Source organism: Prionailurus viverrinus, chromosome D1 (genome assembly GCF_022837055.1).
Source record: "Prionailurus viverrinus isolate Anna chromosome D1, UM_Priviv_1.0, whole genome shotgun sequence".
Classification (NCBI taxonomy): domain Eukaryota; kingdom Metazoa; phylum Chordata; class Mammalia; order Carnivora; family Felidae; genus Prionailurus; species Prionailurus viverrinus.
In genome coordinates this window covers 88,666,432-88,694,197 of record NC_062570.1, presented here as the reverse complement: position 1 = coordinate 88,694,197, position 27,766 = coordinate 88,666,432, and the positions used below count along the sequence as shown (strand labels likewise).

The 27,766-nt window shown below is 44.7% G+C and overlaps 2 protein-coding genes across 3 annotated transcripts in view; one reads left to right on the top strand and one right to left on the bottom strand.

The window, feature by feature from the left end:
• Window positions 1–8,695, top strand: part of ELF5 (E74 like ETS transcription factor 5) — a 32,781-nt gene extending 24,086 nt beyond the window's left edge. The window contains exons 4-6 of one of the 2 annotated variants that reach the window (XM_047877564.1): window positions 5,315–5,383; window positions 6,559–6,754; window positions 7,204–8,695. In XM_047877564.1, coding sequence (XP_047733520.1) covers window positions 5,315–5,383; window positions 6,559–6,754; window positions 7,204–7,300 — 362 coding nt within the window. In that variant the 3' untranslated portion in view covers window positions 7,301–8,695. The remainder of the gene's footprint in view (window positions 1–5,314; window positions 5,384–6,558; window positions 6,755–7,203) is intronic. The other variant, XM_047877565.1, reaches the window with a different exon arrangement.
• Window positions 8,696–15,020: 6,325 nt separating this feature from the next.
• The window catches only part of CAT (catalase), a 36,938-nt gene continuing 24,192 nt past the window's right edge, over window positions 15,021–27,766 (bottom strand). The window contains exons 9-13 of the mRNA XM_047877563.1: window positions 26,958–27,096; window positions 23,736–23,866; window positions 17,861–17,968; window positions 16,044–16,127; window positions 15,021–15,723 (exon numbers count right to left, since the gene is read on the bottom strand). Of these exons, the coding sequence (XP_047733519.1) occupies window positions 15,658–15,723; window positions 16,044–16,127; window positions 17,861–17,968; window positions 23,736–23,866; window positions 26,958–27,096 (528 nt within the window). The 3' untranslated portion in view covers window positions 15,021–15,657. The remainder of the gene's footprint in view (window positions 15,724–16,043; window positions 16,128–17,860; window positions 17,969–23,735; window positions 23,867–26,957; window positions 27,097–27,766) is intronic.

Here is a 27,766-nt window from a genome sequence, read left to right as displayed (position 1 = left end):
CATAGCCACAGGTAGCTAGTGGCTACCACATAGGACTGCTCAGCTTCCTGTCACCATGATAAGTTCTCTTGGACAGCACCTTGGTAGATCATTGGCCACATCAGCAGAGGGAGGAGTGGGAGCCGAGGCCAAGAGCAGGGCAGAGGCAGGTCATGTACAGCTCTTGAGTCTGGATGTCATTCTGAGCAGGCTGGAAAGCCACTAATGCAGGAAACAGTAAGATCCCATCTGCATTTTAAGAAGATCCCCCAGACTGCGGTGTCTAGGTCAGGAAGGAGGACAGCCAGGAGGCCACTGTCCAGGAGGAGAGTGATGGTGATGGTGGCCCAGACCAGGTGACGGGAGGGACAGAGAGAAGTTTCTGGAGGCAGATAAGACAAGGACTCTGAGCTGGCGTCTCTGGCACACGCACCCATGGAGACAAGCGCTCCCAGTGCATGCCCTGCCCAGCCTGCTGCAATCAGGGAGGCACAAGTTCTAGACTGAACTCAGGGTCATGTGGTCTGGTGAGTACAACCGAAAATGAGCACCACAGCTTTGCCGAGTCGCAGCCTCCACGGCTACAGCCAGGAAACCACAGCCTTCCCCCTGGGCCCCTGGCTCTCTCACAGATTTCCCCAACCAGAAACCCTAATGTACAGTTTAGTAGGAACAGATCATATAAGGAGCCTGTTCTAGAAAGTCCAGGACATATGATCATGATGCTCACGGCCCAGGTGATGTTTCACGATCTTAGACACCATCCACCCGAGAAATGAGCTGTGCCAGCCAGAGGCCAAGGACTTGGCCAACCAAGACAACTGGCATCCCGGAGGCTTCAGGTAATGTTCCCATGAGTCTTCGGTGAAGATTAACATCACTCATTGGCATCCGTGAAACACGTGCCCAGAGCGGTGCCAGGAAGAGTATTGCACATACTTTTAGCCCATTTAATCTTCATTAAAACTCAAACAGGTGGTTTTGTTACTCCCATTCACACCTGAGGAAATCAGAAGAGCAATAACTTGCAAATAAGATGGGATTCCAATTCATTTTCTCAAAGTCTGTTCTTGTATACGCTATGCCATTCACCAAACACACACACACACACACACACACACACACACACACACACATGCATATGTGCACAAGCGCCTAGACCCTTCTCTTCATTCTGTTGCCCCCTCAGCTGAGACCCAAGGCTCAAGAATCTTCTGGGTCTGGGCCCAGCTCTGCAGTGATCCAGAGAACGAGATGATTTTCAACTTAGTACCTGCTGAAGGGACCCAGGCCCAACAAGCTCTGAAACTGTTGGACTGGCCCAAGTGACACGCCCCAGCCCCTCCCACCCCCCACTGCAGAAATGCCAGAAAACAAAGCCTGAAGGCCTGGGTTCTAGGCTCAGAGCCTCTCCTCCTGACACGGAGACTGGGCTCTATGGCACCGCTCACGTCGTGGGGATGTGATGAGCTGCTTTTGGAAACTCTGCCTCCCCTGCCCCATATTGGCTTCTGGACTTCAGTCAATGACTGAGAATATATCCTTTGGCCACATTTTAACAGTCTCCAGCCTCAAGGCTGTCCAGAGACAGCAGAGAACCGAGGCCACGCCCCAGTCACCCCACACTGGCACAGCCTAGCTGCGGGGACACATTTGAGATAAAGATAGTTCTGAGACAGGGAGAAGTGTCCCCCAGAATACCACTGGCAAAGAAATACAGCGGGTTCGTGGGGGTGCTGTGGCCTCCGGCTGGCATCAGTGGAGGCTTTGACTTGGAAACCTGCCTCTGCCTGGCCATCTCATTGATGGCCACAGCACCTCTGCCCCCATGGCCCCCCACTGCCACCCTGCCAAGCCAGGCTTCCAGTCTAGGGGACCCGTGAGTGGCTTCAAAGCCCCCAGTGAGGACTGGGGGCAGATAAAACAGAGTTATGTCTGGCAAGACCCACAAGGAGAGGCTCCCACAGTCCACATAACCCCGTTTCACACTGACCTATCCTGTGTTCACCCCAGCCAGCCGAATACCCCTCATCTGCAACACATGGAAGAAATCATAAAAATTAAAAGGGCGACTTTTCCCCTCCCTCTTCTTGCCGTTTTGGCATTTCAGCGAAAGCTTATTGTCTCTTCACGGGTTAGTAATTCACCTTCGTCTATTTTCACCACTCCAGTTGCTTTCTCTCTTCTTAAAAGATTAAATTAACCCAACAACAGGTCTGCCCCGTGGGGGACGCTGTGCATGCAGCATGGCCTCCGAGGGGACAGAAGGGCAGCGGTCTTTCTTGTCGCAGTCGGCCAGCTGTCTGTCCTGCTCACCTGCTTTCACGTCTCTCCACCTGGCAGCTGTCCCCGTTCTCCGCTGACCTTGCCCGGGCATTCACTTGTGGTTTGCACATACCTGCCCGTGTGCGTGGGCCTGTTTTTCCACATCAGTGCAATTCCAGGCTGTAGCATCTGAAAGGGTGAAGAGGCCCAGGGACCCTGAAGGCTGAAGGCATGCGTGCACCTCATTGTTTGCTCCAGTGGACATGCACTGGGGCTGCTGGAGCTTAGGGCTCTGAGGTCGGCCTGCTCCGGCGCTGGCCAGGCACGTGACCTGCCCCGTGCGCCCCCCCCCTCCCCCCCCCCCCCCCCCCCCCGCCACCATCCGGGGCGCCGCTCTCCCTGCCCCCGCCCCGTTTCAATATTCCCAGCGTTTATCACCGGCCAAAATGGTCCATATTGGCTTGTTGGTGAGATGTTGCTACCCACTCGGAGGTCTCAGAGGAGAGACTTGGACCTCTTTTGGGCCGTGCCTCCAGCACCTCGTGGCGTGGGCGTGCGGTGGCTCACTACTCGCGAACAAACGAGCCAATGACCTGCAGTGTGCTCCCCAAGCCCCCTGCGCCGCCGTTTATTTCCGTGTCACGTGGGGATAGGAACAGACGGTCACCACGAGGGTGGGTGAGGTGAGTACCCGGCCACAGCGCACGCTCAACAAGCTTAGCTCATAGTCGGGAAACGTCTGTCAAACACCTACAATGAAAGACAGGCTAGAGTAATAGCTCCGAACGTCAGCTTTGGAACGGAACTGCCCTGGGTTCAAGTCCTGCCTCCACCGCTCGGGATGAAATCCTTCAGCTCTCTGGGCTTCCATTTCTTCCTCCATAAAGTGGACATAGCAACCGTACCACACAAGGTGGTTGCAGGAATTAAATCAGATAGTTTGCGTGAAGCACTTAACAAGCACTTGGCTTTTAGCAAGCGTTCCACGGTAGAGCAGAAAAGAGACAAGATCAACCACTGCTGTGATACTAAGGCATGCACAGTCGCTAGGAGACAGAGAGGGGACCTGACCCAGGGGTAAGTTCAGAGAAGACTTCCTGAAGAGGTCTGGAGAGCGAGAGTGGGTTTGGTGGAAGTGGGGAGCAGGGAGCTATGCAAAGGCCCTGAGGCAGGAGAAAGCCGATTTGCATTGGGACTATCTAACTCAAGAGCAGGGAAGAAGTTGGGAATCAGCAAGACAGAAGGCTAGAGAGCTGGGTGGAGGTCGGTTTGTGAAAGGCGTGACTAACGTGGCAGGCTTCATCCTGGAGACAAGAGGAGGCTGCTGCAGGATGGTAAGCCAGGGAGAGACATGACCCAGTAGCACTGAGACAGATTGACCTGGTCAGCAGTGTGGTACACAGGACACCATTCCTTTCCTTGACAACATACTTACCCTTTCATCCAGTGATTATAGCGTAGTATACCTACTAGACTCACAGTACACATGCTTAGTACAGAATGGCATGTGGTATAGTGGTTGCTCAGTACTACCTACTGAGTATCTATCATACTCCAGACCCTGGGCTGGGTGTCGGGGGGACAATACATCTGGAGACACAAATCCCTGACTTCTGATGGGAATAGAGCGTGAACTAAATAAAAGATGTTCTAAATAAAAGATCTAAATAAAAGATCAGGTTCGATGGTGATAAATATTAAGGCAAAAAAAAAAAAAAGTAAAATAAAATAAGGGATTGTGGATACAGGATGCTGAGTAGGGGTGAGTGTGTGTGATTCCACCGAGATGGCGACTTTGAGCAACAATGGAGAGGAGGGCCCGAACCACGGATATCCAAGGAAAGAGCACTCAGGGCAGAGGGAGGGCAAGTGCAAAGACCCTGGGGTAGAATGTGCACGTGAGTTTCAGAAAGAGCCAGGAAGCCGGTGTGGCTGGAGCAAAGTGACCAAGGGGAGAGGCGGGGGGTGGGTGGGTGAGATCTGGTACCACCTGTTTCGTTTTTCCGTAAACCATATACTACTTTGAAACGATGCTGTGTGAGGGTCTCAAGCGGTTACTTACAGCGTGAGTTCTAATTGAGCTCTGTATTGAGTTCCTGCCTTGCTTTATGCTATTCATCAGCTCTGGTCTCTCTCTGCTCCTGCTAGTGTCCCTTCCAGTCCGTTCTGCACACCCGAGTCAGAGAAATTTTCTTAAAATGTGGATCTTGGGGCGCCTGGGTGGCTCAGTCGGTTAAGCGTCCGACTTCAGCTCAGGTCACGATCTCGCAGTCTGTGAGTTCGAGCCCCGCGTCGGGCTCTGGGCTGATGGCTCAGAGCCTGGAGCCTGCTTCCAATTCTGTGTCTCCCTCTCTCTCTGCCCCTCCCCCGTTCATGCTCTGTCTCTCTCTGTCTCAAAAATAAACGTTAAAAAAAATTTATAAAAAAAACAATTTTAAATGTGGATCTTGTCAAACTCCAAAGTCTTCACTTTACTCTTTGAATAAAACCCCGAGTCCTTACTATGGCCCGTAAGGAAGGCCCTGTGGGCTCTGCCAGCAGCCGGCTTCCCCAGCATCCTTGTCTGCCCCTCCCCTGGGCACAGATGCCTGCCTCACTGGTTCTCTCTGCATGCTTGTCTCTGCACATGCTGCTCCCTCCCTCCAGAACACTCTCGCACCTCCTCACATCTGCACAGCTCCCTCCTGCACAGGAGGCCCTCCCTGGCCACCCCACCTAAAGTGGGCACTCCCCCCCCCCATTTGTTCTCTATCTGATGTCTTGCTTCCTTCCCAACACCTTAAATAGGTGGATTGTTTGTTTGACTCGTGTGTTGCCTTGCCTGTGGGTCCTTAAATTCCACCTGCACAGGGACCAGGTCTGTCTCGTTCTCTCCTGTTCCCAGCACAGAGCCCAGAACCTGGCACCCAGCGGGTCAGGGTACAAACGCTTCCTGCAGGCAAACACCTCGCACCTACTACGTACCCCCAAAGCGCCTTGGCTGCCACAGAGGCGTCCAGTTAAGAGTTGCTCATTTTGGTGTGATTTAAGCTCTGAGTGACTTCTCCTGCTACAAATCATTCTATTTCAGATGCCGATTCCAACTGTTTGAAAACCAGTGGCACCAAAAGTCAAGACTGTCACAGTCATAGTCGAACGAGTAAGTGTAGAGATGCCATTTCTCATTTCTAATTTCCTATAACCACTCATGAGACAAGCACTCTAATACACTTTCAAATTGAAATGTTTGAATGGGACCAGTTGTTTCCCGAAGAAGGTACCAGAAAAGTTGACTTTTATGGCATCAAAATCACATTGCTTTTCACCTAGACATCGTGTTACAAGAATTAAAATGAGGAAGGAAAGAAATTTTCTAACCGTGTTGAATTTCTGAATAAGGGTCTATTTCTCCTGGTCTACTGGGGAGTTTTCTCTCTGAAGTACTCATGGACAATAGTAGAGAAAACACCAGGTGTTGGCAGTTCTGTTAGCCTTTCCCGGCCCTAAAATCTACCCAGTGCAGAACTAACTCTGTATTAAATCGTAATCTTCCAACGTCTGCTCGGAGGTAGGTACTGTTATCCCATTTCACAGATAACTAGAGAGATCACGATTACAGAGCTAGAAGAGGTGAATTCAGGACCCAAACCCAGGTGGTTGGACTCTCCAGACAGTCTTAGCCACAATGGAAAAGAAAACAAGAGAAATACCAGCTTTTCATGAAAAACAAAATCGTAGGATTGGTCTGCCCAGAGAGGTAGGGTTATGGGATTTGAGTACAACCATAATGCCTGTCGGCCCATTTGACTGTCATTTAATTAATTCCTAAGAATTAGTCCATAGCTCCACGAAGCGAGGACAGTGTGTGAGCCACGGTGTTTCTAGTCAGTATAAATTTGGCGTCCCCGTATGTGTGTTTTCTGATTGCTTTCATAGAAGACAGACATTTCACGGCTCAGTCAGGTTCCAAGTGGAGCACGGGGTCATAACGATGGAAAATAACCCCATAAAAGAAGCAGCTATTCTCATAAATTAATGAGAAGTTGTATACTTCTCTTAGAATTTTAAAAAAAAAAATTAAGTTTATTTATTTATCTTGAGAGAGAGAGAGGAAAAGAATGAGCGGGGTGGAGGGCCAGAGAGATAGAGAGGGAAAGAGAGGCTCCAAGCAGGCCCCGCGCTGTCAGCACAGAGTCCGACGTGGGGCTCAATCCCACAACCCTGGGATCATGACCTGAGCTGAGATCAGGGGTCGGACACTCAACCAACGGAGCCACCACCTACGTGCCCCTTAAAAAATGTTTAAGTAACTTTTTTTTTTTTCCTTCTCGAAAGGCCTCCAAAGTTCTCATCTATGGGAATTTGTGCGAGACCTGCTTCTATCTCCTGAAGAAAACTGTGGCATTCTGGAATGGGAAGATAGGGAACAAGGTATTTTTCGGGTGGTAAAATCAGAAGCCCTGGCAAAGATGTGGGGACAAAGGAAGAAAAATGACAGAATGACGTATGAAAAGTTGAGCAGAGCCCTGAGGTAAGTTGAGAGCATGAAATGCCATGAGCCTTCGGGCAGAGTTATACAAAATGGCCAGCCACAGAGGATTAAACTGTGTTTGCAGCTCTTTCCTGGATAATCGAAAGGTCGTGAGACAACACTGTGGTTCTTAGTTACAGGTGGGATTATGGTTTGTAAATGGAAACGCCGTGCTTCGCATTCTTGGCAGTGGCCCCGGGGATCATGCTGAGTGCAGGCCATCCCACACATACACACACAAAACGCGCTTTGAACTGAGAGTGGGGAGGCTCAGTCTTCAAGATGTCTGGGAAAGGTTTAAGTGTAAGCTGATAGCAGGGTGTGAAAATACCAGGGTAACCAAAGACCAGCCTGCTCACCTAAGAGGAATGAAGGACAGGGTTTGTATTCTGTTGTTTTCCGGGGGGTGCGAACCTCCCCCACATTCCTCTTCTGCTTGCCTTTCTCAGGTACTACTACAAAACGGGAATTCTGGAGCGAGTCGACCGAAGGCTAGTGTACAAATTTGGCAAAAATGCACACGGGTGGCAGGAAGACAAGCTATGATCTGCTCGGTTTTACGGATCTCTGTCTTCCACAACAATCGGATCACCAGAGACGTTGCAAAGTCTTTTTGTTGTTGTCAACCTGCAAATGTGCTGATAAAATTTCTCCACCTGTCAGCTTACATTTGGATTCAGAGTTGTTGTCATCTGCGTGGGGACAGCGGCAGCAGCTCTTAAGAAATTCCTTTTTTTTTTTCCTTACCCAAGGGGGAGGAGGGGGTGATCTTTCGCAGTACCTTGATGAAACATTACTTCCCGAATCAAGAGTTGCAGACACACAGTAGCCCATGCTATTGGTGCTGCTCGGAGGAAAGGATCCAGTTCTGCCACTGGAGACTCGTCCGGGGCTCCCATTCGAAAGGCTCAGAAGTTTTCACATTTTTAACCGTGGCAGCTCACAAAGGAAAAGCAGTTAGTATAGTGGGAGGGGGTGAGACGTGGGTGAGACAAACATACTGTAGATTTTAAGTCGTTCACGTCAAATGCCATAGAAAAGTTTCTTAATTAGTAAAGGAGCTCATCCATCAAGCTGGGACGTGACTGGATTTAGCATGGGTTAATAGTAAGTTTCTGGACCAGAGCATCTCTTGGGCCGCTCAGCAAAACTCCCATGGCCATCTTTCTAGAGCAACACCCTTAAAATTAGGCACATTATTTACTCCTGCTGAGTTTATTCCCTCTCTTCTCCTCCTGGCGGGGGGCAGCCAAGTTAATCAACAGATACTTGTACCGATTTCCAAATCACCGCTGTTTCTGATTCCAGCTGTCAGTGCCACAAAATTATAACTCGTCGATTCCGTCAGTGGCCAAGGCGTTAAACCTTTATAGACTGGCAGTGCCCTGACCACTCTGTAATGGCCGATTAAATGTATAAGCCTCTTTTGTTTTGTCTTCCTGGCATGTACTCAAGCTCTAAAACACATTTCCTTGACAAAAGTAGCGAGAGTGAATTTATACCAGTAAATGTTCACAGGTTTGAGTCTGCACTGACATCTTCTCATTACTCACGGGGCGGGGCGGGGGGGGGCGGGGGGGAGCTATTAGTGACCTACAATGAGGTGGCCTGCCCCTAGGACTGCTACTCCACCCGAGCAGGGATTTCCATGTGACAAGGCACTGAAACAGGATACAGGCTGAGGACCTCCGTGCGTAGAGTTTAACTTCAAAAGCAACGTGTTTTAAAAAAATGTGAATTACTGTAAAATAATCTATTTTTGGATTCACGTGTTTTCCAGGTGGATATAGTTTGTAAACAATGTGAATAAAATATTTAACGTGTTAAAGTGTCTCTGTGTCGTTAAATTCCACAAGGCAGACTCGGCAAAGCATTAGCGACCTGGGAAACCTTTGACGACACTTGCGTTTCTTAGCGTTTGGGACGTGTAAAGAGCCCCAGAAGATGCAAGAAATGTATGCAGTAACCCTACCCACCACCTCTACATCCTAAGGCAGAGGTTCCCCTAACAAAATGGAATACATAGGTGAGTGGGACCTACGGATATGTTTGTTTGGTATCCATCCACGTGCGGGCATGCACACACACACATACACACACACACACACACTTTTTTTTTTTTGCTCGTTTTGAGGTTTGGTTTTGTCTCTCACTCTGAATTAGTTACCTTATCTAAAAATCAGGGGATTGACTGAAAAATCCAGATTCCCAGCTTCTTTTAAAAACTCAGATCCAGCCACACTAGTTTTCTCCATGCTTTGTGGCAATAATTTCCTGGGGCTAAGTAGAAACTGCCCCCTTTGGGCAGAGCATCTGGTCACCACTTCATACCTCCTTCCGGACATTCAGCTATGTTCTCGCCCTATTGTGGCGTTTGTTTCCATACACCCAGAATGCTTGTACGTTTTGAACTTGGGACCTCCGTCTTGGCCATCCGAAGAGGTAAGTGCCATGGCAGTGGACGGATCAAAGCCCACAGTCCCACTGAAAGAAGAGATTGTCCAGAAAATTGGAAATTTGCTGACGGGAGAGAACTGGGAACTTTCCAGCAGAGAGTTTGGCAGAAGCAGAACCAAGAAGTTGAGGCAGGGGGAGATGGCGGGGACTGAGGTGGGGGTCAGAGCTGGGGGGGGGGGGAGGAGTAACACGCTACCTAAGAGATGCTGCCCAGCCCTGGAAGGGGGCCTCAAGCAATTCACAGAACAAAATAATTTATCCCTCTGCCACTCAAGAAGTTTTCCCTTTACAAAATCATTAAACCAGCATCCTCTTCGCAATAGTTTCCTAGGGCTGCCCATGACAAATGACCATATTTGGTGGCTTACAACAGGAGGGATGTATTGTCTCCCAGTTCTGGAGGCTGGAAGTCTGAAATCAAGGTGTTGGCTGAGCCATGCCCCCTCCCTAGACTCTAGGAAAGAATGCTTCCTTGCCTCATTCTGCTTCTGGTGGCTCCAGGCCTCCTTGGCTTAGGGCTCTAAGATTCCAACCTCTGCCTCCACCTGCGAGTGGCCTGCCCCTCCTTCTCCCCTTTCGTCTCTTAGAAGAATACTCATCTCTGGATTCAGGAACCATCTGGATAATCCAGGATGATCGTATCTTGAGACCCTTAACTTAATGACATCTGCAAAAACTCCTTTCAAATAAGGTCACCTTCACAGCTTCTGGAGTTGGGACACGGGCTATCCTTCTAGAGGACTTAATTCAACCCACTATACTCTTTAAAATGTGAACTTTACGGGGTGCCTGGGTGGCTCAGTCGGTTGAGCGTCTGACTTCGGCTCAGGTCATGATCTCACAGTTCATGGGTTCGAGCCCCGCATCCGGTTCTGTGCTGACTGCTTGCTCAGAGCCTGGAGCCTGCTTCAGATTCTGTCTCCTTCTCTCTCTGCCCCTCCCTTGCTCACGCTTTGTCTCACTCTATCTCTCAAAAAAAAAAAAATGTAAAAAAAAAATTTTAATGTGAGCTTTACTTGAACATAGAGCTCCGTGACACAAGTCACTAAAGAACGGAAAATGTGAAAAGCTGCTTAAAATACCACACTGCCAGCAAACGATACTAGAGCAAAAAAACAAAACCAAACCCAAACAAACAAAAAACCCTAAAAATGACAATGCAAAATTCAAAGAGTCAAATGAGGGAAAAGTGGTTGCTTTATAAAAAAAAAAAAAAAAAAAAAAAAAAAAAAAAAAAAAAAAATCACAGTAGAGCTTTGGATAGAAAACTTTCAGTATATTCGTGACTGTTGAAAATTGTCCAAAATCTAAAAGTATACAGAACTTTTTGAGTTCACCTCTCCTCACCTTCCACGTTGTTAAAAGCTCTGAGGACTTTAAAGCCTTCAATTTGTCTCAGCAGCTCACTGAAAGTGGAATTCGGCCATCTGCTTTGTGGTGCCGTGAACTAAGAGGCCAAGAAGTGGCCACAGAGCCTGCCCACTTTTCTCTCAGAAACGCACGTGCTAAGGTCTTAAAGCTCATTTCCTTCATAGATAATTGGAGCGATGCTCATGCTCAGGGAAATACAAGATGAATGTGTTTTTGCATCAAAATTCTGACACTGGATTTCACAAGAACAAGGAGCTCCCTCCCAGAGCTTAAAAGCCCCGACCAAGTACTCCTCTCAGGAGAACAAATCATCGATTTTAAAATACCGGGAGTGGATCTTCAGGCAGCGGTGTGCCAGAGCTGAAGGGAAAATGCCCTTGAAGGTGAGGATGTGAGAACCGAAGAGGACGTGTCCGCACAAAAGCAGGCACACAAACGGTCCCCGCAGCATCATTCAGAGTAGCCGGCAAGTGGAGGCGCCCACATGTCTGTCAACTGACGAACGGGTAAATAAAACACAGCACATCCATACAGTGGCATATTATTTGGCAATAAAAGGAAATGAAGCACGGTACACGCTGCAACATGTAAGAACCTTGAAAACACGATGCTGAGGGAAAGAAGCCAGTCACAAAGACCGTGTGTCGTAGGCCTCCATTTAAATGAAACGTGTGGAACAGGCCCATCTCTTCACAGCAGGTAGACTGGTGATGGCAAGGGTTGGGGCAAGGTTCAGTTCGGGGCAGGGTGAGTGATTGCTAACGGTACAGGGTTTTGCGGGGGGGGGGGGGGGGCACAAAAATGTCCTAAAATCAATTATGATGACTATACAACTCCATATATATACTACAAGCCACTGAATTGTATACTTTAATTGCCTGAATCTCACGGTATGTAAATTATGTCTCAAAAAAGCTATTATCTTTTAAAAAAAAAAAATTTTTAACCTTTATTTTTGAGACAGAGAGAGACAGAGCATGAATGGGGGAGGGTCAGAGAGAAGGAGACACAGAATCTGAAACAGGCTCCAGGCTCTGAGCCATCAGCCCAGAGCCTGATGCGGGGCTCGAACTCACGGACCGCGAGATCGTGACCTGGCTGAAGTCGGACGCTTAACCGACTGTGCCACCCAGGCGCCCCTAAAAAAAATTTTTTTTTAACGTTTATTTATTTTTGAGAGAGAGAGAGAGACAGAGCATGAATGGGGGAGGGTCAGAGAGAGGGAGACACAGAATCTGAAACAGGTTCCAGGCTCTGAGCTGTCAGCACAGAGCCGACACCGGGCTTGAACTCACGGACCGTGAGATCATGACCTGAGCCGAAGTCGGCCGCTTAACCGACTGAGCCACCCAGGCGCCCCTATTATCTTTTTTTAAAAAGTTCCAATGATCCACTGTGTCAAACACTGCTAAGAGACCACGTGGGAGAAGGAAGGAGGATGGACCATGGGATTTTGTTTTTCATTGTGGTAAAATACGTAAACACAAAATGTAATAAGTTAATCATGGTAAGTGCCCAAGTCAGTGGCATTAAATATATTCACAGCATTGTGCAACCATCACCAGCATCCATCTCCAGAACTTTTTCCTATTCCCAAACTGAAACTGTATGACCATTAAACACTAACTTCCCCCTTCCCCAGCCCTGGGAACCACCATTCCACTCTAGGTCTAGAGGGTCTGACTCCTCTAGGGACCTCATATACGTGGAATGATACCACATTTGTCCTGTAGCTGGCTTATTTCTCTTGCATCATGCCTTCAAAGGTCATCCATGTTGCAGCATGTGTTGGAATTTCCTTCCTTTTTAAGCCTAATATTCCATTGTCTGGATATACCAACTTATGTTTATTCATTCATCCATCAATGGAAACTTGGGTTCTACCCATCTTTTGGACATTGTGAATAACGCTGCTATGAGCACAGGGTGTACACACAGCTCTTCAAGTCCGTGCTTTCACTTCTTTGGGGCATATACCCAGAAGTGGCATCGCTGAATGGGACCACTGGATTTTAGCAGCATGGAAGCCACTGGTGACCCTGGCAAGGGCAGCCTGATTGGAGTAGGTTCAAGGGAGGACAGAAGACAGAGGGGATAGCAAGGAAAGGCAATTCTTTTAAGATGTTTTTCCATAAAGGAGAACTGCCGACTGAAGGGGGCAATAACAGGAGAGCCCTCCGAGGGCAAGAGACGATTTGACTTAGAGCAGCAGGTTTTCATACTCACAGGGGTGATGGACGAGAGCACAGGGAGAACCCAGAGTAGGAGGGAGGGCATGCGGTCAGTGCACACGAGGGGTCTGGCCTTCAGTAGGAGCAGAGCTCACCTCTGTCAATAGAAAGGAAAGGGGAGCATGTGGATGTCGATGCTGGCAGTTTGGAAGATTCCGGTGGGGGAAAAACTAAGGAAGTTATTCTATCCTTGGTGAAACAAGTTGCTGAGAGGCAGAGGGAAAGGAAGAACCAAGTGGGAGAGTTTAGTGAGGAGGGAAAGACAGATTTCCAGGCAGTGCTGAAGGCCCACCTGAGGTTTGGGGTCAAATTTTAAAAAGTCCAGCCAACAGGGCTGTGTTTTGCTCCAGTCATGGTCATTTCCAGTGCAGGAACTGAGTCACTGAGAGGTGTCCCTTACCAAAGCTGGGTTCTGGAATAATTATGATTTAGAACTACATAAAATTTAAACAGAGTAAGAAGGGAAGTGAGGACATGAACAGGGTGATGATCACTGAGAACTGATTGAATGTTCTAGTAGTGCTGAGGAACTTAATGGTGGGGGGCGGAGTCTATGGTAAATTAATGTTCAGATACAGTCACACACACGCGCGCACGCACACTCCACCTCCAGGGGTGGAGTACAATTCTTCACTCTTGGACTTTGGGCTTAGCCATGTGACTTGCTTCGGCCAATGAAATATCAGTGGGCATGGCACAAACAAAGGCTTCAAAACCCTTGTGCAATTGGGATTCTACTCTTGCAATCTCAATTTCCAGAGAAAGGAAAAAGAGGTTTCCTTTTCTTGCATTCTTACACTTCTGCCATCACTATGGGCTAGCCATCACCATGCATCCCAGAAGGCTGAGAGACATGTGACACAGAGTCACATCGCCAAGCTGCCCCAGCTGAGCCCAGCCTAGATCAGCCAATCCCTAGCTGACTTGGACACATAGGTGATATCTGACTTAAGTCACTGAATTTTAAAGTGGTTTGTTACAATGCAAAATCTGACCAAGACACAGTCCTAGGGGGCTGAACTGGAAAGCTGTGGTGGTCAAAGTCAAATATTTTGAATAACCACCATACAACCCTAGGGAGATAAGAACAATTATTGACTCCACTTCGAGATGAGGAAACTAGTGCTCAGAGAGGTAAAGCAACTTATTCAAATATCCACAGGTGGATAACACACCATGTCTCACTAATTTTAGTCACCTTATAAATTTGGCTCAGAAACTCTAAGGATGTCTCTTAATGTCACTTAAAAGGAATACAACTAGATATTACTTCCCAGGAAGGAAAACCTAACTGGGGAAGTTAACCTCATCAGTATTTATCTTTGAAAATTACAGTAAGACGTCTCCAGAGCAAAACTGGAGACACTTCCAGGTGTCAGATTTTTATATACAGGAAACATGTTAAATACACGTGATTTTAACTACTGACTTATTTCTAGATGACAGAATAAACCAAAACGGGAAATTATCTCAAAAACTCCATCTCTGTGTTTATAACCAATATTCAAATCAACTCCTTCTCCACTGACAAATTATATTAATTTGTGTGACTTTATCTTATATCATAAAGATACATATACTTATATTTATCTTTTAGGTACTGTAGAAAGACAACTGTAGTGAGGTCACCATATTGAAAGTATTCATCACTGGGTACATATGGATAATCTTACTTTCTATGTTGACAAATGTAATAGTTTCAAAAACACACACAGGAAGAATTTAGGGAGTAGGATTTGGCAGGGGGTGGGGGTGGTTAAAGAAGTTTGAACTAGAAGATTGGAAAGATCTCAGGGAGTTCCTGCGAGCAGAGTGCAAACTGGTTTTCAAGATCAGAGATGAAGGGAATAAGGGTTTTCAAAGAAAACAGGTTTTCACTGAGTACTTTAAAGCACTCTACTTGATTTTCGGTATGACAGGCAAAGACGAGTCAAAGAAAAAAAGAAAGAAAAGATAAGGAAGTGAGCTAATGGACAAGAGATCTCGGCAATTTTCAAATTTGAGGAAATTTGCTATTTTCCCTAGAGAAAAAAAAAGTCCTGGTCCCCAGTGTCTCAGAAGGCTACTGGTTTAAACAAATAACAATAGCATCCTTGTGACATTGGTTTATTTTCAATTTTAAGGGTAAGCATCTGATAACACATGATACTCGGATTAAGAGTCCAAATTCCAGAAAGAGCCTAAAGAAATCAAATACCATTCTTCTATTCTTATGTACAGATTATTTTATTGTAAAAATGTAACAATTACAAACCAGTCTGTCGTAAAATCAATGCTATATTAGCATAAGTGTAATCCCAAGTTTAAAAAAGGCTGAGCAGTTCCAAGCAGGAATAAGCATTAAGCTATGATGTCACTGAAGTTATTGTCAAAAAACATCAATGCATTAAATGTGTTTTTTCTATAGGGAACTGAGAAAAATTAAAATTTCTGAGCAGATTATCTTTTCTTCTTATATAATCACAGACATATTTTTATTTAATAAGGCCATGAGATGATATGTAAACATATTAACTTCAGCAAGATTTTTTTTTTTATCAAATAAAATCATCTTTCTGTTAGAAACTTTCATTCCAGTCATCTTAAGTGAATAATCCAAATGTCAAAGCAAATACATTTTCTTTAATATGACCGGTTAAGCCCTAACCCTCACTTCCTTCTAGGGGAACAGCATTAAAAGCCATTGCTGCATTACTTGCTATAGAAACCTGGATTATCATTTTAAAGGCATGAGCTTGCCTTTGCACACCTAGCACAGGAGAAGGCTCTATCCAGCAAAGAGTAGACACCGTGCTCTGCTTCACAGGTGAACAGCAACCTGGGGCCGGACCAGGGCGCCGACTCTCACAGATTCGCTTTCTCCCTGGCAGCCAAGTGAGACCCATGCTGCATCAAGGTGTGAATGGCGTTCTGTTTGAAAAGAACAAGACCAGCAGGTTAATTAACTCCCTCGGCAGCAACATGGTTTTCGTCTTTGCTTTAATGCGTGCTCACACTAAAATAATAACAATTGGGAATTCGTTTATCTAAACTGCCTTATATCGTCCAGAGCTAAAATGAAGAGTATGGGCTTTGCAAGTGAGTTCTTTACGTGGCAAATGAGGGTCCGGACAGCTTCGGAAATCTAATAGTTGGCCCTGAGAAGAATCACTGTAAAAGGAAACCAAACTACGCCTCGTCTAATCGTAGTTAGATACCCTTCCTCTACCTCCAGGCTGCACTGGGCTCACCTTTGGTTTCTCAGCATTGTATTTGTCCAAAAGAGCCTGGATGCGGGCGCCATAGTCAGAATGGACATCACTGAAGTTCTTGACCTGAAACCAAATGAAAATGATGTAAATATTACCCGAGCCCCTAACAGGCCAGACCCCGGTGTCCGGTTCACAGTGTTTACTCGTTGGGAAGGAAGGAAGGGTAGAACCACACAGGGTCTACCCACACAGGGTAAGATTGGGGCGGGGTCTGGGGAAAACCCTGGCCCATACTGGCTGAGCAACCTTGGATAAGTCATTCCTCTGAGCTTCAGTGTCCACTCCCCATAAAATGAGTGAGATAATTAAGCCTACCTCACAGAACATTATAAGAAAAACACATTCGAGGTGAGCTGCGCTAACGACGTGATGAACTGACCTCAGAGTGGCTCAAGTCACAGTGATTCGTGTACAGAAATGGGCCCAGACGCTACCTGAATTTTAAGTGACGTGCACAAAGACACTGGCACCTGCTGGACAACTCCACATACTTCAAGCAGGAATTCCTCACCGGGGGCTGATCCTGAGCAGACAGCAGGAGGTGGGGCACCAGGAACCCACATGAAGCCTCCCAGCTTCGGCACATGTGAGACAAGAACGCCAAGGGTCCGAGCCCAGTTCTGCTACTTCTACACTGTCTCACTCGTTCTCATCAGTAAGAGGAGCTAAAACCTGTACCCCCTTATCTCACAGAGCAACTGTCCAGCTCTCTGCTGCAGGCGGCAATAATTAAATAGTGCCTCAGGAATTTAAAGGGTTATTTTTCAGACACTCACTTGTGAAAGACAGTTAAAGACACAGAACTTTGCCTACAGAGAAAGTGCCCAGCCTGCTGGTACCTGTCTCCAGGCCTTTGAACACATCCCAGAGAGCTGCCGGCCAGCTGCTCCTTTGAACAGAAAAGCAGCAACCACGAGACGAGGAAACTGGGGTTGCCTAAATTTACGTGAAGCTTAGCCCTGCGGCTGGCCAGAAAACTGCCAAGTGAAAAGGCTCCGTGTAGCACAGTGAACTGCCATCAGAAATACCACGGCACCTCTGCTCAGAAGTTCAGCCTGAGTTTTGGAAGCAGCTCAGTTTTCCCCAGAGAGCATGGAAGTTTCTAGTTGCTTCTGAAGGAGGGTCAAGTGTCATGACACCCAGACAGGCTTCACGATATAAAGTTGCAATCTGTATCTCTCACCTTCTTTTTTTTTAAATTTTTTAAGTTTATTTTTTTATTTTGAGAGAGAGAGAGAGGGAGAGAGAGAGAGAACATGTGCACAAGCGGGGGAGGGGCAGAAAGACGGAGGGAGAGAGTTCCAAGCAGGCTCCACACCATCAGTGCAGAGCCCAATGCAGGGCTCGAACTCACAAAATATGAGAGATTGTGATCTGAGCCAAGATCAAGAGTCAGACACTCAAACAACTGCACTACCCAGGCACTCCTATATTTCTTATCTTCCAAAGTCTAAGAAAAATTGTGGCAGGACCCACATTTTTATACAGGACAGTACTCTCTTGAACAGAATTTGGCTGCAGTCAATAAAGAGCATAGGAGAGAATTCACCAGAACTCAACTAAATTATTACATGCTAGACAAGGAGCTAATGGATCAATGGATACACCATACTCACTGGAGATAAAACACAGAGAAAAGGATCAGAGGTTGGCTGGGGATTAGTATTGATTTTTTTTTAAGTCCAATTAGCTCAAGTACAATAAAAATGACACACTTCCTTTTAAGGGTTCTTTCACACAGCTGCACTCTCTTCGGCCAGCAGATGTCACCCGTCGGCTTACAAAGCGTGACTCACCGCTTTCTTCTGGATGAAAAGTTGTGCATCTTTCAGATGGCCAGCAATGTTCTCACAAAGGCGTTTCCTCTCCTCTTCATTCAGTACCTTCATATAGAAGGTCCGCACCTGCTCAGTGAAAATGCACAGTGCAGAGAATCAAATAACCAGTTTATCATGAACAAAACTCACCCGATGGGCCACTTTTGAAATGAAAAAGTAAGACTTCTTATTGGCATAAGAATGAAAACGATCTTAGAATTTAAGGATAATTTAAAGTTCTAATTAAAATTGTCATTTGTGTGGAGTTCCTCACTTTTTTGTTTTATTTTAAGCAAAGCAGAAAGAATTCAGTTGATCAGAGCCCACAACTGCTTCTTCATAACGTCCTTCTTCGTCAGTGTTTGTAAATCTCTTATGAACAGAAAACCATACAGTCTACAATTAAGAATCCCACCACACCTTAACACTGCCAAGTCCAAAGTGTGCAAGCTGTCATCACATAGAAACTCAGCACAATACAACCTTTGTTCAATTCACCCAGAACCACAGAGGAAAAAAACTCTAATTCATTAATATATATCCTTAGTTTTTCAGAAGCCAAGCTTTCTTGGAGAAGACACAGGGTGCCTGGGTGGCTCAGTCAGTTGAGCGCCCAACTCTTGATTTCAGCTCAGGTTGTGATCTCAGGGTCATGGGATTGAGCCCCGCATTGGGCTCCACACTGAGTGGGTAGCCTGCTTGGGATTCTCTCTCTCTCTCTCTCTCTCTCTCTCTCTCTGCCCCTCCCTGCACTCCCTCTCTCTAAAATAAATAAAATGAAAAAAAAATGTTTATGAAGATACATGTTAGTAATGATATTTTGTTTATATTACTGAGCTCACCTCTAAAATTAGTATCAATAGATTAAAATGGAAAATTGGAGCTTAGTATTGGTATAGGAGCCCTAATGGACTTTGTTCATTTCTGAAATCAACCATTTCAAGGTAATAGCTATGATTTTATTCTACTATTTCATTCATTCAATCAACCGATACTTATTTATTGAGTACCTATAATGTACCAGGCACTGTTCTATGCACTTTATATTAATGTTTATAAAGTTAAAAAAATCCCATTATCCAAAATATCAAATTCATAAAATGTCAAAATGTTCATAGCTTTTCTAAATATGTTATCAAATATCAAGCCATAAAAACATTGTTTAAAAATTTGAGCAAAGTTTACGTTTGATACCAAAGTTTAAAAATCTGACTTTTGATAAGAAGACAATCCAATCACAGTACTGCATTATGGGGATTTTCTCAGATCTCTCCCTCAATTCACTAATTCTCTCTTTAGCTATATCTAACATATTGCTTAATCATCCACTGAGTCCCCATATCCATTAAATTCTTATTTGAAAAATTGTAATTTTTGATTCTAAAAATATCTATTTGGATCTTTCTTAAATCTATTTGTTTTTGTTTCCTCACATCCTATTCTTATCTTGTAAATCATATTCCTTTCTGCATCTCCTTGAATACTGTATACATGCTTATTTTAAAGCCCTTTTAGATTATTCTATAATGTACAGGATTTTTCCATCTATTGCATGTGCAATTTCTCAGGGTGATGGATTTCCCTATATGTACTGTAATTTTTCCCTGTGACTCGTGTCCAACAGGAGTTTTCTGCACAACCAACTGTATCCAAGTTATGAAGGTGTCTTGTGATATTTTCACCATCTCTGCAGAAGCCTAGCAGGGTTCACTGACCCACTGTCTCTCACTTCAGGGCTTCTTTATGGTTCTAAGTGGAACAAGAATACAGAGACCTCACTTAGAGGAGAGGAGCAGAAGAGTGGGACCCCCAATTTCTCAGGAAATCTAGGGCCCACACGCCACAAGCTGCAGCCTCAGTCTGGTGGATAGTTTGTTCCTGGCGGTTCCTGGCTCTCACCATGTCAAGAGCCCAATTCTAGCTCTCTGCAACACAAGGAGCCTGAAGCCTAAACTCCTACCCCCTTAAGTCATAAATAGGGTCTGGTTACACACCGTAATATATATACCTTCAATGTTCACACACTGTTGTTATTCCTAGAGATTTAATTTTGCTTGTCAGCTCAACTACTTTTTAAAAAAAATTTCAAATCTAGCATGTCTATGTGTGATGAGTAGAAGTAAGGCATCCTGTGTCCCATCAATCACCATCAAACTGAAAGGAATCTGGTCCTGCAATTTCAGTAGTGTGCTGGAGCCCGCTTGCTCATGAGGGCATATTGTCAGCTTTTTACAAATTTTGTGACCTGTTCACCATAGCCGTTATTAAAAATTCAATTACATAAACTTACATTATAAACTTTATTTATAAAATAAATTATATTACAAACAAAGATAATAAACTCCTGGGTTCCTGGGTGGCTCAGTCGGTTGAGTGTCCGACTTCGGCTCAGGTCATGAGCCCACGGTTCGTGGGTTCAAGCCCTGCACTGGGCTCTGTGCTGACAGCTCAGAGCTGGGAGCCTGCTTCCAATTCTGTGTCTCCCTCTCTCTCTGCTCCTCCTTTTCTTGCACTCTGTCTCTCTCTCTCTCTTTCTCTCAAAAATAAACATTAAAAAAAATTGTAAAAAAAATAATAAACTCCCAAAATGTATGATTTCCCAATTAATGCATGTAACCTATGCTCCTGAGGTTATTTGTGTCTGCTGTATCTCTACAGTGGAAATACTGAACATCATATCCCAATGCCACAGATTCAGTGACACCATGTTGCTAGCTTAAAATCAGCTCCAGGGAATATCTTCATCAAGAAAATTGACAAGCATTATAAGCCAGGGTTTCCCCTGCCCGCCCCGCACACAACTCCTAATATTTATCAACACACCACTGAATAAAAGCCATACAAAAAACTTGTTTGCCTAGGATCTGGCTGGTCTAGCTCCAAGAAGTTTTTTAAAAAGTACATGTACAAACAGAGATGAACAGCACCCCTATCTCATCGTGCGGACAAGACGACTGCAATGTAAATAGTATGTAACCCTTACCATCTAAGCCTGGCTTCAGCATTCACACCACTCAGGTCAAAGGCAGGCTGGGACTTGGAAGTCAAACTGAAGAAGTCTCCAGGGTGCTGTGATCTGCATGTTCTTACACCTGGCTCGCAACCACCATCTACAGTTGCTCACTATAGGTGGCACGGACTCCACACATGGGACGGCTGTTCTAATTTATTAGCCAGATAAGGATTCTGAACAGCTTTATCAGCTCCAACATTTTAACCACAGACCTTTGACCAAATTCCCTTTAAACATTTTTTTAAACATTTTTTTTAATGTTTATTCATCTTTGAGAGAGAAAGAGAGACATAGCATGAGCAGGGGAGGGGCAGAGGGAGAGAGAGACACAGAATCCAAAGCCGGCTCCAGGCTATGAGCTGTCAGCACAGAGCCCAACATGGGGCTCAAACTCGTGAACCACGAGATCATAACCTGAGCCAAAATCGGACGCTTAACCAACTGAGCCACCCAGGTGCCCCCAGAAAACTGGTATTTTCACTAGTCTATACAAAGTGAGAGAATGATTTTTTTCTTTAGTAAGCTTATTAATTGAAGTATAATAGGCCTATAGTAGAGGGCACCAACCATAAGTGTGAAGTTCAATGATTTGTAAGTGAACACACTATGTAACTACCACCCAGATCATTCACACTCAGAAATCTGCCCACTGTAGTCCCTTTTCCCAGTCACTTTCTTTCCCCTCCAACTGCCTCCCGAAAGGCAGTTCTTTTGACTGCTAATATTTTATTTATATATTTTGAATTTTTTAATGTTTATTTTTGAGAGAGAAAGAGAGACAGAGTGCAAGCAGGAGAGGGGCAGAGAGAAAGGGAGACAGAATGTGAAGCAGGCTCCAGGCTCCGAGCTGTTAATACAGAGCTTGACACAGTGTTCGAACCCACGAACCGTGAGATCATGACCTGAGCCAAAGTCAGATGCTCAACTGACTGAGTCACCCGGGTGCCCCGCCTTCTAATATTTTAACTGTGTTTTGCCAAATGTGCTTATCCAAGCTCTTGTTGAACATTTGGTAACATGAACAGTCCTGTACGTTTCTTCAGGTGCTCATATGTACACATTTCTATTGGGTTCCCACACAAGAGCGTACTTTACTAGGTGAAAAGACCCACACGTGTTTAGCTTTAATGGATCCTGATACACAGTTCTCTGAAACAGCTGGACTAATTTACACTCACAGGAGAGTTAGAGTTGTTTCTCCTTCTCTCAACACTTGGAATGGGCAGTCGTTTTAATTCTAGACGTCCTGGAGCATATGTAGTGCTATCTCTTTGTGGTTTCATTTTGCATATCCCTGATGACTACTGAGATAAACCACCTTTCGTATGTTTTTCAGTCATTTGCACATCCTCTTTTGTGAAGTACCTATTCAAGTCTTTGCCCATTTTCGATTCATTTGTCTTTTTCTCACTGCTCTGTAGAAGTTCTTTACATATTCTGGACATGAGTCTTTAGTTAGATGAAATGCAAATATATTCTCTCACTCTAGAAGCCACTTACTATCTAAATTAATTTTTGCAGACATTGTATTAGCTAGTTTAACACTGGAATAGGCCTCACGCAGGCAAAATTCTTTGAGAGGCAGGGATTGTATTATAATATACTTGGTAACACCTGCCTCACCAAGAATAATGCAGTTACCACAAAAGGCTTTTAGAAGGTGTTTAACTTCATCTAAATGTGGTTTATATCCTACTATAAAGTAATTTCTTTATTATATACACATATCTATGTATACACATATGTGCCTTTCAAATAAAGGTATCTCCACAGTGAATAAATTCATGTATATCAATATCTTTTACTTGGAACCCACATTTATAAACTGAGAAACTAGATATAGGTCCTATTCTAAGTTTATACACTAAGTTTAACACCAGCGACCCAAACAGAGCTCTTAAGGCAACTAGACTCTTTAATTTCATTCTTTTTTTGTGTGAGGTATAAGTTGTACTGGGCACGTTAATGAGGAGGCTGCTCTATAAAGTCAAAGGGTCTCTTGCAGTGCATCCACAGAGAGAACAGCTCTTAGGCAGCCACAGGGGATTGCAAAGAGGGTGGCTACTTGACCAAGGGCAGTCAACCGTAGGTTGGCCAAAGGCCAATGATGCAACCTGAAGTGAAAAGATCAGTCAAATCAATCAGACTTCCTCTCTCCAGAAACTGATATATAAATATTGAGAGACAGACAGAGAGAGAGAGAGAGAGAGACAGAGACAGAGACAGAGAGAGAGAAATGGTAAAAAAAAAAAATGTGATACATGGAGAAAGAAGCCATAAAGAAGGTTAGGCCATGGTCAGAGCAATGTTAAAACAGAAGCTATGAGGTGGTGAGGAGAAACTCGGGAGGACATGGTACGAATAAGAAATCAGTTCTAGAAAACAGAAGACGACAGGTGGAAAGCAGTGGAATAACATGAACAGGGTGCCCTATGGTGGAAACATGCATACTTTTGCTACCGAGGCTCCTAGAGCTATTGTGAATCAAGTTCTAGCCCCTGAAATCTAGGCTGTCCTGCCCATCTTCTTAGATGTGGTTGTACTTATTTGCTTTATTTGCCCATCTCTTACATTCTTATGTGTCACTGTTTCCCCAATGGCCCCCACCTATAACCCCTTCAATAAAATTTGGGGGAGCTGAAATGAGTCTCCATACCTTGTACTGAAAGAGCATAGCAACACAGCTCTCCAACTCCATCTAATAAAGGGACTGATTTATGATTACGGATGTCTTCCATGAATTCAGTTTAAGACATATTAGACACTTTAGGAGGGGGAAATATGCAGACACTAACAAGAAACTGATCTAATGCCTCTCACAGCTGACAAAGGAGTCATTACCTGAGTGACATTGTCTTCATTGGCACTGTTGAAGCGCTGCACATCCGGAGAACACCGGCTGCTATGTTCGATGGCACAGCGCTGTTCCTGGGGGGCACTGAAGCTATTGGGGTAATAATTTGGAGCACCACCTTCAAAAAAAAAAAACCATACGGATTCACTTAGGGAGATGAAAACTGAAGTAAGTGTGAAAACAGTCAACGTGATAAGATATAATTCAAGTGGCAATTACATATACACATATGTACACACACATGCCTGCGTATATACACATACAATACACGTGCATGCCATGTACCTATTATTTTTAAGGTCTTCTGTTTAGCTACAGGCAGGACTCAGATTCTTAAAGAACAATGCCAGCTTCCAAATGCTCTCACATGGGCGGGCCCACTCTGGGTCTTGCTGAAGAGATCTCAAGGTTGCTTGAACACTTCAAGGGATCTGACCTTTAAAATCCTCTGGTGCTTACCAGTACGAATATATTCATACAGGTTTGATCTGGCCCCCACAGAAGAAGAGACCCAAAGACACATTTCAAATCTGAGAGTTGCATTTGGGCTTGAGCTCAATTCAAACACCAAATCACAGAATTCTTGGGAGCAACTGAAAGTTGCTCTGCTCCTTCAATCTACAGACACATAAATGGAGCCCTGAGCTGTTAACTGCCTGTCGCATGGTCACGTGGTAATTAGTGGCAGAGCTGGTGTCGGGGATCTTTTTTGTGCCTTCCACTGTAGCACACACCATCTTCCCATTTCCCATTCCAGAGCTCTCCTTCACCCTTCCTTCAAGGTTTTTAAGATTCTCGAAGTCTCTTTCCTTTATTGACTATGACTTTATTCAGCTCTAGCTTCACTTTCGCTTCCCTCCACAGATGAATAAAAAAGGGTTTTCAAAAAAATTTGGTATTTCAGGCATGTCAGCACTCATTTATCTAGACTTCTAGAAAAAATAAGGATAAAATGCAATCAAAACCTATTTTACAACTTCTGGAATAAACGAAAAGGCTTTTCTTTTTCATTTTGGCATATTTACTTTCCTACCTGCTTTGACTGGTATTAGCCGAAGCTTGAGTTACCTGAGCACATGCTGCCTAAATAGGAGTGGCCTAGAAACATAGTAAGTGTTCTGAACAAACCAGTCTGAGCTTGGAACTTTAACCAGCTCACTGCCAGAACAGATTATCCAGAGTGAATAATCAAGATGCACCTGTACATGACACTGATCAAGGTACCAAGTGCACGTAGGAAGAAGGAAGGCACCATACTATTACGGAGCCCAATTACTAGCCCTTGGAAGTCATTCTAGGCGAGCTTCATCTATATCAAAGGTGTTGTGCTCCAACAACCAGCCACTACAGTGGTCTTCTGCATTTAGAATCAGCTTTTTGAAATGTGCCTGTTTGGGTAATTTTAAAATTCTATTTCCAAATGAGTTCCGACCTTTACTCAAAGTAGGAGTTGTCTTCAAGTCTTTGACTACTGGGAACAATTAAGCTCTTTCATCAAAACTCAAGAGCACAACCCAAATGCTTGGCTTTTAAAACTGGGCAAAGGGTGTGTCAAAATGTATCCTTAAGTAGTTTCTTCATACATGTGCCACTATAATAGTAAACAAGAATGATAAACATGAAACAGGTACTAATTAATGAAGTTCTGAAATCTACATGAACCTCTCTGATACAGGTAGTCTCAATAACAGAAGGACTGAGGAATATGAAAGAAAAAAAATCACTTTAGAATAAAAATACAGAAGACAGATACAAGGAAGTAATAATTACTTTGGGTAATAACACACCCCATTAGCCCTATAAACCTCAGAAAGCAGAAGTATTGCAAACACCTAATATAATCAGTTAGTGAGTAAATAAACTTGTTAAATACATAGAAAAGGCTTAGTCATGATGATAACAAATGCAAGGCACAAAATCATATAAACAAAATAATCTTAAGTATATAAAAAATAGTCACAGAAAAAAAATACAGCAAGAAATATAGCAAAATGCAACAGTTGTGGTCTCTGAGGGCTGGGGCTGTAAGTGGGTTTTCCTTCTCCCTTCTCTTCTTTCCCTTATGTTTTCTAAATTTTCTTTAGGGCACGTGTATTATTATTATCATAGAAAAGTCATCTTTTTTTTTTTTTTTTTAATTTTTTTTTCAACGTTTATTTATTTTTTGGGACAGAGAGAGACAGAGCATGAACGGGCGAGGGGCAGAGAGAGAGGGAGACACAGAATCGGAAACAGGCTCCAGGCTCCGAGCCATCAGCCCAGAGCCTGACGCGGGGCTCGAACTCACGGACCGCGAGATCGTGACCTGGCTGAAGTCGGACGCTTAACCGACTGCGCCACCCAGGCGCCCCGAAAAGTCATCTTTGAATATAGACATCTATAGCCATAGATATAAATATAAATCATCAGTAAAATTTCTAAAGGGATCAATGTAAGCAGCCTATTACTAAAATAAATGTGTCCTAAATAGAAAACAAAAAGAAAATTAAAATCTATATTAAGCTAGAAAATATTAAAAGGAAAAAAACATTAATTAAACAGTCTCTAATTAGAACAAGTTATCACAAATAGAGGCTGCTGGTACATGGCACCAAAAACAGAAGTCAAAAGAAAAAAATCATAAATTTGAAAAATGAGTTCCAAAAAACAAAATGATGCACTACAGTCTCATCTCACCAGTTGATTTACATGAATTCAACTACATGCCCTTAGTGAAAAGGGAAGAATGCCTTGATTTACTCTGTCTCCCTTATCTCACCTGCCCCATCCCCTCTGAACTCTAGCTACATTTGCTCCTCCTCAGCCCCGGCAAAGTGCAAAGAGGAACAAGAAACAGGAACTCTTGGCTGTTGCACTTCCAAGAGTCTAAGTCCTAGCGATTTAATAAACTATCTACTATGTGGAGTCCCTAAAACCTAAACCCTAAATTGAATGCTACTCGACAACGGCCAGTGTGTGAAGGATTTTCCTCCCTGCCTTTCACTATCAGATGGACAGCAAGTAAAAATGTGAGATGGGAACTGTCAATAAAACCTATCAGATAAAGTATACGGATAAACTTTCCTTGCTTCATAGAGGAGAAGGTCCCCTGGGTCTTCTCCATAGAGCAGGACACGGCAAACCGCTGGCCTGGCATGGCGTCCCCTGCCCTCTCCCCGCTCAGCAGGGCCCTCTGCCCTCCCTGGGCAAGCCGAATGTCTTAGGCGTACCCTGATTGTCGACCATGCACATGGGGCCGTCACGCTGGTAGTTGGCCACTCGAGCACGGAAAGGACAGTTCACAGGTATCTGAAGATAGTTGGGTCCCAGGCGGTGGCGGTGGGTGTCAGGATAGGCAAAAAGGCGGCCCTACAGTTATAAATGAAACAGGCATTGGTGCTGTGCAGTAACAAACAAAACAGAAGGGTCTATAAACTTCATTCTCAACTTTGTAGCACAAAACACTCCGTACCGGGTTACCACAAAACGCTGCCTACTATCCCCTGAAGACAGCAAAGTTTCTTCCCTTATGAAATGAGTTCTCCCTAACTGAACAGCTCTTAATCTTCCACGTCACACAGCGAAACAACTCCAGATTTTCACACCTGTTCTAGGTAAGAACTCCTTTGTTTTCTCAAATAACAAGTTAGCGTCCTGTCTTATATTACTTCCTTCTCTCAGAGATGTATCACATCGTAGGCAACTAACTGGCATCTGTGTCCTTTTCACGGTGGGTGATCTGGCTTACCACTTTGGATGACCCTTGAAAATTTATTAACGTGACCTTGCTGAAAGGTAACTGAACCCACTGTCCATTACCATACAACCACTACCACCCTCGGACACTCCTCAGCTCCCGTTGGAGTAATTTCAAAGTTCTCACTGGCTTTCTGCTTCCCGCCCCTCCTCCAACAGTATCGTCCTACACACTCCCGCCACAAGAATGGGCCTAAGGCCCCACACCGATTACGTTACTTACCTACTTTAAACCTTTCCTCACTGGTCACCAAGTGGCTAAACGAGTATCATGGTTCTTCCC